The 11,704-nt window shown below is 37.0% G+C and overlaps 1 protein-coding gene across 1 annotated transcript; it reads left to right on the top strand.

Annotated features, from left to right (window-relative positions):
* Positions 1-2,875: 2,875 nt before the first annotated feature.
* Positions 2,876-9,255, top strand: LOC147838470 (uncharacterized). Its single transcript, XM_087304124.1, has 4 exons — positions 2,876-2,993; positions 4,429-4,464; positions 4,626-5,249; positions 7,823-9,255. Exons 3-4 carry the CDS (start codon positions 4,725-4,727, stop codon positions 9,152-9,154), a joined length of 1,857 nt encoding a protein of 618 aa, XP_087160250.1. The 5' UTR covers positions 2,876-2,993; positions 4,429-4,464; positions 4,626-4,724; the 3' UTR covers positions 9,155-9,255.
* Positions 9,256-11,704: the final 2,449 nt, after the last annotated feature.

Here is an 11,704-nt window from a genome sequence, read left to right as displayed (position 1 = left end):
TACTCAGAGTGCAAATCCATTATATGCATGTGAAACAGTTTGATTCAATTTAAACCTGGAGATTGTGGTAACTATTAATCATCAGTCTATATCATTTATTGAAGGTGATGCCAAGGAATAAAACGTCTTGCTTTTGCATTTTGTTAAAAGACATAATATTTCAGAAATTATTTTAGGAAATGGACAAAGGATGATGTATTTTATTTTGTTTAATCACTAAGTACTTTGCGATCATTCTATAATATGCAATGACTTTTAGTTTAAAGGAACATATAAAATAAAGCAGGAGCTAAGTCTGCAGTGAATATGAAACTGAAAGTGAAATCATAACAGTTATGGTGTTTGTTTTAGCACGTTGTTTAATTATTTACGCCCTTGAAATATGACATGTCAAATTACTGTTGTAGATGTGTTATGCCACATAACTGAAAACAGGTCCAGGTGACGTTAATAAGACTTAATTTTACTGGGAATTCATTTTAAACAAGACACAGTTTGACACAGGCATATAAGAGTAACTGAGATAAAAATATGTGTTGACCCCTTGAAAAAAGGACTGTAAAAATGCAGGGTTCCGCATAATTCCTAGATATTGTCCCAACCTAAATCGGTTAAGTTAAATTTATTGACTTTAAAAATGTAGGTAGTTTGAACATAAAACAATAAAGTTTTCTCAAACAATCCATCAAGAATTGTGTTGATTCAGCTAAATTTAGTTTAAGTAGTTTGAACAAGCAGCAAAATAATTTTTGAGTGCATGAGACAGAACTGTAGGATCTGACAGAAAGATATGTATGTCTCATTTGATTTATATATTCGTTCATTATATTCATTCGTTATACTCTCAACAGGTTGTCTTGAGATTCTTGTTTTTACTTATTTGTTACCTCTGGAACAACATTTAAAAAGTGGTGATCGCACTTAAACTATAAATTTTTTTTCTACTATAACAGAAAGAGGGTTCCAACACACAAAAGGTACAAGTTATTTGGGACAGTTTGGTTGCAGTAAATGTTTTCAAATCCAGTTTTAAATGTGAATAATGTGAGAGGTACGGTGGCCGAGAAAGCTTAATGCACTGCAATTTAAAAAGCACATGCAATTACACAAAACACTAGCAAATAAAGAAACGATCTTCATTAATTTGACAGCACACGTGTTGCAATTTGGTCACAACAAAAACAACTGAAGAAACGCACAGCAAATCAACACTTGTAAATGTGCACGTAACACAACGGAAATGTTTTAAGAGGACCCAAAAACATGAAAGACTCTGCTGAGATATGGATGTTTTTTTTTAATTTTATTTATTTGTGTAATCAGGATATTAAATAAACAAAAAACAACTCACCTTTCAGACCACCAATCACTTCACTGAGCAAACAGTCACGAAATAATACAGTTTTTTTACTATTGTTAACACTCTAAAATAAAAAATTTCTACACAATTTGCAAAATTCTACTCCAAGGAGCCAAACACTGCCACAGATTTGCACAACATTACACACAATGTCTGCTTCACTCTTTTTGAAAAACATTACACACAGTGATTTGAAAAACTCTACACACATTTCGACTCCTTAGACACAGATAAGGATTGTAAGGTTACTTACTTGTCATTAAAAGGCTTTTTAAGTTTATATTAAAAAGGAAAATGAAACTTGCTACACCTAATAAAACAACAGAAATAAAAATACAAAATCTACACCTACCTCCCTGACTAAGAACAAAAACCGGAGAAAATATTTACAAAAAGAAAAGTGTGGCATCCCCCTGCCTCTTACCGTGTACAATTTCAAGAATTCACACTTAGCTGATGATTGATTATGAGCAAGTTTGGCATGCTGTCCCGGGAGAGAGCCCTGAGCTCGAAGGTTCTTGAGCCCTGGGCTCCCTCCCGTTTGGAGGAAGAGAGGGGAGCCTCGAGCTCAGGTAGATCTCGACAACTCCCCTTTTTTATAATAGCTAAAGATTAAGATTAAAGGCTATTAAAAAGATATGCTGCATTATTAGATTACCTGTATTGAAATTTAGATTTAACGATTAACTTGTTGTGCATGTTTTTGGAATGTGGGAGGAAACCGGAGAACCCGGGGAAAACCCACGCAAGCACGGGAAGAACATGCAAACTCCACACAGAAACGACCACCGGCCTGTTAAGGAACTAGAACCGGTGACGTTCTTGCTGTGAGGCGACAGTGCTAGTCACTGAGCCACCGTGCTGCCCTATGGAGGGAAAGGTGAAAAGGTAGGGGTGGAAGGGGGGATTCTTCAAATCGAAGATAACTGTAGTGAGAAAACCCTGGCTCTTTATAGTGGTTAGGAATGGCCTGATTGGTGGATCAAGCATGCTAATGCAGAACCAGCCGTGTTCAATCATAATCACGTGCTCCTCTCGAAATTAGTTTATGAATAAACTTCACATATTTACAAAATTAATCAACAAACAAACCAAAAACAAAAACAAAATAATAGGAAGGGGAAACACGGATGAATACACACAAAGTCAAAACTTATACACCAATTAAAAAACAACACACCAACAAAACTCACTCTCCCGTCCCACGCACGTTGTTCCCTTTTTGAAGGACGCCCTGGGTCTCTTCATCTAATCACAGGGCACGTCGCCTGCGTAGTTCGGGCGATGAGAGAGAAAGACAGATGAGAGGGAGAGAGAGAGAGAGAGAGAGAGAGAGAGAGACAGACAGACACACACACAGACAAACACACCTGCCAACACTTCCTAATGAATAAATCTCAATACCAAGGGTGTTGTTCAGCCATAACCTGCTGTGTTCAGATAGAGAACTGAGACCTATTGCTCCACATGTTTATACATGTTCAGCTTCTTGAGCAAATCAAATATCAGTAATTGAGACTGACAGACCCAAATATCCAATAGCAAGTGCCTGAAGAGTAAAAAAAAACTAAGAAAACAAGGAACAAGACAAAACAGCTTATACTTTGACCGAACACAAGTATCATCTGCACACGTAAGTTTTTTGTTGTTGTTACCTTTTATTTGACTATTACATTGCTGTATTAATTAGGTGTTAAAATGATTCATGAACTTACTTGTTGAACAATTTACCAAACGTTTTACATAATCACTAAATTGAAATTGAATTCCTAAGCCTTTGAAAATGCAACGGAAAACTTTTTAAAAGTAGCAGGTAACCTGAGGTCCAAAAAATGCTGTCAACCTGATTCTAATGAGCTTTATGATGTTGAGTTTGCATTGTTATTGTTGGGGTGCTAATGAATGTCAAATTCTAATGCCATTATATCCTTATATATATGCATTTATATCCTGTTTTGTTTGTCACAATGCTCATACTTTTGAGTTCTTGTAAGAATAAATTAAGAGTTTGTTTGCAAAAACAGATCTCATGTTTTTATGCATGTATTGAAGAGTACAGTTTAAAAAATGATTTTGTCTGTAATAATTTTCAGAAATGTTTTTAAATCAAGTATTGATGAGTGTAATTGTCATAGATAGATAGATAGATAGATAGATAGATAGATAGATAGATAGATAGATAGATAGATAGATAGATAGATAGATAGATAGATAGAAAGACAGATATATAGATAGATAGATAGATAGATAGATAGATAGATAGATAGATAGATAGATAGATAGATAGATAGATAGATAGATAGATGATAGATAGATAGATAGATAGATAGATAGATAGATAGATAGATAGATAGATAGATAGATAGATAGATAGATAGATAGATAGAAGCCTCAAGTGGGATAATGCTACAGACTGCATGCAGCCATTGATTTACACTGGGATGTTCTTTATTAATTCACTTTACAAGGATACATTTTTGAGCAAATTTAACCAAAATGTGCTGAATTTTATCTTTGAGATCCAGTAAGCATGCCCTTGTTTCTACTCGAATGCTAAAATTTGAACCACTTGTACTTAAATGTCCTACCTTAACTGTGGAATGAAGCATAGCTAAAAAACAGAGTACAAGATTCAACATGTTTCTTGTGTGTGTGTGTGTGTGTGTGTGTGTGTGTGTGTGTGTGTGTGTGTGTGTGTGTGTGTGTGTGTGTGTGTGTGTGTGTGTGTGTGTTTCTTGCAACACATGTTGGGTCTGTGTTTTACCAACAGAACTGATTGTTGATCTCATATCATGTAGTTGTTATTTTCCTGCATCAGTTGCTCTAATAAGGTGGCTAAAGACCATGGCCCCTAGTGTCTGTTGCTAGAGCACCTTTTGAGGTCAGAGGAGTGAGGTTCACCTGCATAGCATTAAATAAATGTTTTGTTTAAACCTGTATTATTTATATAAGTAGTAGTAGTAATATAACCCCCCCCCCCAATGGCTATTTAAAAAAAATGCATTTGCCAAAAATTGGTTCCCGACCTCTGATGTAGCAGTTGATTTTTGTTGTATTTTTGTGTGCAGAAAGAGGTAATTACACTACAGACAAGAACAACTAAAGTAAGTATAAATTAAGAAAAACATTATATATATATATATATATATATATATATATATATATATATATATATATATATATATATATATATATATATATATATATATATATAATGGTTAGATGTACCTCTTAAAATAACCTTTTTAAATAATATTTTTTCCAGTTTTTTTGAAACAGGAAATCCTCGAACATCACATTGGTGTCTTAAGGAACAGACAATAATCATCTCACAAACAGGGTTTCTACTGTGAGCGCAACAAAAATGTCTTGTACACAAGAATTTTTAAAGATATTTGGGAATGGGATCGGCATAACTGCTGTTTTCACCACTTTTCCTCTGAGCCTTTTGTCAGTATTATTGCAAGGGATGGTTGATACCCATTTTACATGCCCATGTGATACTGATAAGAATACCGAAGTCTTAGTGCTCATCTTCGCTGCACCTTTTTTTTTCTTTTTTGCTGTAATGTGTTTACTTTTACAGCCAATGAAATGTCAACCTGAATGGCAACCTGGACGATGTTGTAAATGTAATCCTAAATGGAAAGATCGTAAGGGATTTTTCAGGGGCCCATTACCCAGACTTTGTTACTGTGTTTTTCCGTCTGTTATATGGATCATTCTTCTGCTTCTTGACGGTGATTATATTGCCTGTCTAGAAACAGACTGGAATGGAACGTATGTTTCTGATGATGAGCTACATGTAAAATGGTGTAAACCGTATGAACCAGGAAGAAATGAAACTGAACTACGATATGAGACTCTGGGGTTTATTGTCACATCTCAGGTAAGTCAAATACTGAAAGAGTTTTAGAAAAAATGTGTAAATAATATTAATAATAATAATAATAATAATAATAAAATGTTTTTACAAAAGCTATTATAGAGTGCCAACCATTTAATATGATATTGCAGTGTTCATTAAATATGACACTATCGCACCCTCACTTGAATCATTGCACCATAAAAGTGTTTCAGTAATTGTGTTCTTAATTACAGTTTTTTTTTTACAATGGCTATGACAGTTTTTTCAATACATTTCAGTTTTATAAACTCTTAACGCACCAACACACCTAAAACACACAAGTGTCAAAACGACTAACTTCAATTTCAAACTCACGCATTGTAAACTAAACTTCAAAATTGCTTTTTAAAATACAATAATATACTAACACACTTCACCATGTCCAACAAACTGCAAAAATGTTTCAAAATCAAATCATTGTTCAAAAGACTAACACATAGTCTCTTCCAACAGGAACATATAGTCAATCATAACACACTAAAAATAAAACACCATCATTAGCTGACATTACAGAGACTGCATTATTTTACTTATGTGTCAGCTTGCCCTTATATCTGAAGCCTCTCTACAGTTTTTTTGTTGGGTTTAGTAAATGCAGGCATTTTTTTTTTTTTTTACTGCAGAAATTCAATACAAAAAATGAATGACCATCTCAGAGTAGCTTGTCAGCATATCTACTGTATGGGCTAATGAACTCCAGGTTTATAGAGCAGTTTACTGCAAAACACACTGTTACTGTACTGATTGACTTTATGACTGTATTGCATAACCTTACCAAGACGTATTGGTGACAGAGTTCTTTACTGCGCTCACTGTTCCTTTAAAAAGCCCTTTTTTAGAACATATGATCGTGTGATTGGAAAAACCTCAACACATGATTGTGGTTTAAAGACGGAAATCAGCTTTGATATATATATATATATATATATATATATATATATATATATATATATATATATATATATATATATATATATACATATACATATATATATACATATACAACAGTTCTGTCTGGTTCTCAAATCTGATTGGCTGATAGCCGTGCAATATTCTGCGATATCAAAACTCCTACAGCCTCTTTACCCTTTGTATATTACTCCGCCCACATACAGCCAGCAAAAAGCAGACACTACAGATCTAAAGTTTAAAAGATGCACGCTCAACTGTTTAACTGTCAGCTTATGATTTGAGTCCGGAAGAAAGTAGTTCCTCATACAAAAGGGTTTTTGAGACTTTCCATGTTTGATTTTGGTTTTATATACACAATTATGCCATCAAACTGTTGTATAAACGCAATATCACACTCGTAGCAGTGTGATATGGCTGTATATCGGCACTGGTGGGGGCACTAAGGCACTTGGCCTGCAGCCTCGTGCCAATGCACGCCTCCCACCAGTGCCGATATACAGACATAATCGCACTGCTACTCATGTGATATTGCTCGTGTGTGTGTGTGTGTGTGTGTGTGTGTGTGTGTGTGTGTGTGTGTGTGTGTGTGTGTGTGTGTGTGTGTGTGTGTGTGTGTGTGTGTGTGTGTGTGTATATATATATTGTAGCGAGGTAGAGGGAAAACACAAACATAGTTGAGTAGAGTTACAAACAAGTCCCTGGAGGGTGCTTTATATACATGTAAAATATGTGAATAAGTGGTGCTCTTCTTGGGGTGCGTGCTCGAGTGCTCCGGGGAGGTGGTGAAGGATGATGAGAGTTCTAGTGTTGGATCGTACACAAGCTGGAATCTGTAGTGTGAGAGACAGAGAGACACAAGCGTTAGCACAGGGAGTCATGTAGAAATGAAGCTCGTCTTCTGCCTGTGTGGGGCTGGCTTTTATCTCTCCCTGGCTGATGAGGTCCAGCTGTGAGCGATCTGGTGCTGATGAGGTTCCAGCTGGGGTGAATTTGTGACCAGGTCGACGTGGCATCAGTAGACTCGCTACAATATATATATATAACTGTATGTATGTATACATATATATATATATATATATATATATATATATATATATATATATATATATATATATATATATATATAAAACTGAATAAATTTGTCTTAAGCAGCTGTTGACTTTTTAGGCTATATAAGTTGTGTTTAGACAGGTGTATAACATTGTGTTATCTGTTCTGACATACCTTGTGAACGCATTTGTAAATTTGACTAAGATTACATTGTTTTGGTCTTGGTTGTGCTTGTGTGTAAAAGAAGTTCAAGCATTTTACATTGGCATTAACTGGATGCATTTTATGTCAATGCAACAAGAAATGTGTTAACTGTACAGCCTACAAAGACGGATGTTGTGCTAATCATGTTAAGAGTTTAGGAAACTTTTTAAATGTGTTGAAAAAACAGTCATAGCCATTGTAAAAAACTGTAATCTTTGTATGATTAAATCCAACTTTGTATACATCTACAGCAGAAGGCACATTTGCATTAAGTTTGTTTGCTTATATCTTATATATAACTTTAAATCTACTTATTTGTAAATGTATTTACTGACTTTTGTTTGTTTGTTTGTTTGTTTGTTTGTTTGTTTGTTTGTTTGTTTTTGCAGCGTGATGGTTTTATTGTGCTTGTTAGTTTCAGCGTCACTATAATGTGTGGTATATGTATCTATAGCTGCTGCTGCTGCAAAAACTGCTCCAGTTGCTCCGACTGCTGCAGTCATGAATCCAGTGAGCAAGAGACTGATAGTTCAGAATACATAAGGTTAAATACAAATTATTCTGCAATCTTCACTATAAATCAAGAAAATCCTACTAACCAACCAGGACAACAAAATCAGGTGAACACTTCTGAACCAGGAGGACCAGAGAATATGAGGACTACTTCTGCTGATCTAGGAAGGCCAGAGAATATGGGGAATACTTCTGCTGATCTAGGAAGGCCAGAGAATATGGGGAATACTTCTGCTGATCTAGGAAGGCCAGAGAATATGAGGAATACTTCTGCTGATCTAGGAAGGCCAGAGAATATGGGGAATACTTCTGCTGATCTAGGAAGGCCAGAGAATATGAGGAATACTTCTGCTGATCTAGGAAGGCCAGAGAATATGGGGAATACTTCTGCTGATCTAGGAAGGCCAGAGAATATGAGGAATACTTCTGCTGATCTAGGAAGGCCAGAGAATATGGGGAATACTTCTGCTGATCTAGGAAGGCCAGAGAATATGGGGAATACTTCTGCTGATCCAGAAGGACTAAAGTATATGCGCAATACTTCTGCTAATCCAGGAGGACCAGAGAAGAAGGAGAATATTTCTGTTGATCCAGGAGGACCAGAGAAGAAGGAGAATATTTCTGTTGATCCAGGAGGACCAGAGAAGATGGAGAATACTTCTGCTGATCCAGGAGGACCAGAGAAGAAGAATATTTCTGCTGTTCCAGGAGGACCAGAGAAGAAGAATATTTCTGCTGTTCCAGGAGGACCAGAGAAGAAGAATATTTCTGCTGATCCAGGAGGACCAGAGAAGAAGAATATTTCTGCTGATCCAGGCGGACCAGAGAAGAAGAATATTTCTGCTGTTCCAGGAGGACCAGAGAAGAAGAATATTTCTGCTGATCCAGGAGGACCAGAGAAGAAGGAGAATATTTCTGCTGTTCCAGGAGGACGAGAGAAGGAGAAGAATATTTCTGCTGATCCAGGAAGACCAGAGAAGGAGAAGAATATTTCTGCTGATCCAGGAAGACCAGAGAAGGAGAAGAATATTTCTGCTGATCCAGGAGGACCAGAGAAGGAGAAGAATATTTCTGCTGATCCAGGAGGACCAGAGAAGGAGAAGAATATTTCTGCTGATCCAGGAGGACCAGAGAAGGAGAAGAATATTTCTGCTGATCCAGGAGGACCAGAGAAGATGGAGAATACTTCTGTGTACACTATATTTTAATAATGTTTATTTAGAATTTAATTATTCAATCTGTGTAGCTATTCTCCAAACTATTTTTCTAAACTTATTAAAAAAAGATGTGTATCTATTGTTAGTTAATATGTGAAATGTGTTAATATGTCATGTAAGTAATTTCAGTTGTGTTGTAAACACATACTTATCAAAGAGACATTTAAATATATATATATATATATATATATATATATATATATATATATATATATATATATATATATATATATATATATATATTGCACTGAACTTAGCTCCTCCATGGTTAATAAAGTTGTTATTTTATGACACATTTTATGTCCAGAATTCAGCTGGTGACAAAGAATTTTTGGTCTAATTTAATCCAAAAGGTCAGCAAAATCACAGCATGTTAACTCTTTTGAACTCTTAATGATTGTTTACTTATATTCACATAGAATAATGTAGTTCGTAGAACACATTGGGTGATGGGTCAGTTTTATAACGCTATTTGGCTCAGTGGTTAGCACCATCACCTCACAGCAAGAAGGACGCTGGTTCAAGTGCCGCCTGGGCCAGGAGGTGTTTCTGTGTGAAGTTTGCATGTACTCCAAGTGTTCACGTTAGTTTCCTCTGGGGGCTCTGGTTACCCCCACAGTCCAAAGCAACCCAAGCTCATTCTGAAAACCTAGCTCCGCGGACGTTTCTGGATACTGCGATTTATGTGGCCGGAGGTACGTATGGCTGCATTTCATTTCTTCAAGCAAACGCTACGGGGCGTTTGACACTGCTCCTCATCACGCTCGCCAGCTGACAGCTTACCTCCGTGTAGAGGGCTTTCCCACCCCAACCAGCTTGTCTGGCTAGCTCGTTGTGTGTCAGGGTTCTGCCACTCTGGTCATGTAAATTTTTGTTTTGGTGGCAGAGTCCAGACATTAGTCATGTCTAGTCCTGTCCTTTTGTGCTCGACTTGAGTTTTCTTGGGTCCAGCACTTGTTTCTGTCATTGTGTGTGTCTCCGTGGGTGCGCGCGCCTTCGTGGGTGTGCGCAGAACGTGCGCGCTCCCGCTTGATGCGGCCGCGCGGGCTCTGCGTGCCTCCGATGCGTGCGCTCTTGTACTAGTGTTTGTGTTTGTTCTGTCAGCATCGCACTGCTTTATTCTCGGCGCCTCCGTCTAGTTGGTTTCAGTTTTGGTTGGTGCTGAGATGAAGCATGCGCGTTGCTTATGTGTGAGCGCACAGTAAGGTGTTTATCTATCGTGTGCTTGTGTCTTGCATCTCTTGTCAAAGCACGTGGCTCGGTGTTTACATTGTGGTCACGTGCTTTTGTTGTGTGCTTCAGTGTTGCTTGTTGTTATGAACACGCGGTTAATGAGTTCTCTCATTGGCTGCGTGTTCTAGTCTCGTTTTATGTGAGCGCATGGCTTGTGTGGTCTCTCTGTGTCATGCACTCTCGCGTCTATTGTCTTGTCCCACCCACCTTGTTATCCTGTTTGTAATTATTATTTTCACCTGTCTGCCTGTCTGTTTATTGGTTTGTTCCAGATCAAGTCTAGTTGAGTGTATAGTATAATGTTGTGTTTTTTCCCACATGGGGAGATTTGAGTTTTGTTTTTGTTTTATTTTTCAATAAATCCTTCACTTCCTGCATTTGGGTCCTCACCTCCTCTCCATCCACCCCCATACCATGGCAGTTGTGTACGTCGGCGGAGCGAAGAGCTGGAGGGGAGCCGACGGCGACGTACGGGTTCGAGTTCGGGGAAGAGCCATTCCAGAAATTAGGTAATACAATAAAAGAATCCAAAAAATAAAGTGAACGAGTTCATAACAGGGCGAGAATGTGGTGAAATACGAAAACGCGGTCAAAATCAGATGAGGCCTTTTCTTTTTCTGGACAGCTTTTGTGAATCGTTGTTTGGGTTTAGGGAAGTGGGCGAGCTAGCAGTCGGGTCAATCGGTAAAACTGGTTGGGTCTGCGCCGCTACGTTTCCAGAATGAGCCTGGGTTGATCCAAAGACATGCGGTAAAGGTGAATTGAATAAGCTAAAGTGGTCGTTATGTATGAGTGTGTGTGTGTGTGAATCAGTGTTTATGGGTGTTTCTCAGTACTGGGTTGTGGCTAGAAGGGAATTTACTGCGTATAACGTCGGTATAGTTGGCTGTTCATTCTACTGTGGTGACCTCTAAAATAGAGAGTAAGCCAAACCAAAATTAATGATGTATTGTGTTTTTACAAAAAAAAAAATAAATAAATACCCTTAAGTATTTGCCTTGTTAACAAACAAAAACTTGCACACTAATTCTAATTCACTTTTATTTAAAGACAGTTTAAGTTCTACAATGTCGAAAGTATTGTATTGAATGAATGTATTGTTAATTTGTCTATTGGCTAACATGGCAAAGCGTACATTGCTTGTGCACAATTTTTAGTATTTTTTGTATTCAAAGATTTAGTAAGGATATTTTGTTTGGATTATCAATACTGTATGTTTGATACATTTAGTAGTTGTCTAGTTGATTGCAATTTTAATGAAATTATTCAAATACTTCATAATACTATATATGGGAATGCAATAAACAG

The sequence above is a fragment of the Danio rerio genome, chromosome 22 (assembly GCF_052040795.2).
Source record: "Danio rerio strain M-AB ecotype USA chromosome 22, GRCz13ab, whole genome shotgun sequence".
Taxonomy (NCBI): Eukaryota; Metazoa; Chordata; class Actinopteri; order Cypriniformes; family Danionidae; genus Danio; species Danio rerio.
This window is presented reverse-complemented; position numbering and strand designations above follow the sequence as displayed.

What these genes read in the sequence shown, in the direction of transcription:
- LOC147838470 (XM_087304124.1), top strand. Translation starts at nt 4,725, where the DNA reads ATGTCTTGTACACAAGAATTTTTAAAGATATTTGGGAATGGGATCGGC. An exon ending in GGTTTATTGTCACATCTCAG is followed by an intron (nt 5,250 to 7,822) that starts GTAAGTCAAATA and finishes TTGTTTTTGCAG; the next exon opens with CGTGATGGTTTTATTGTGCT.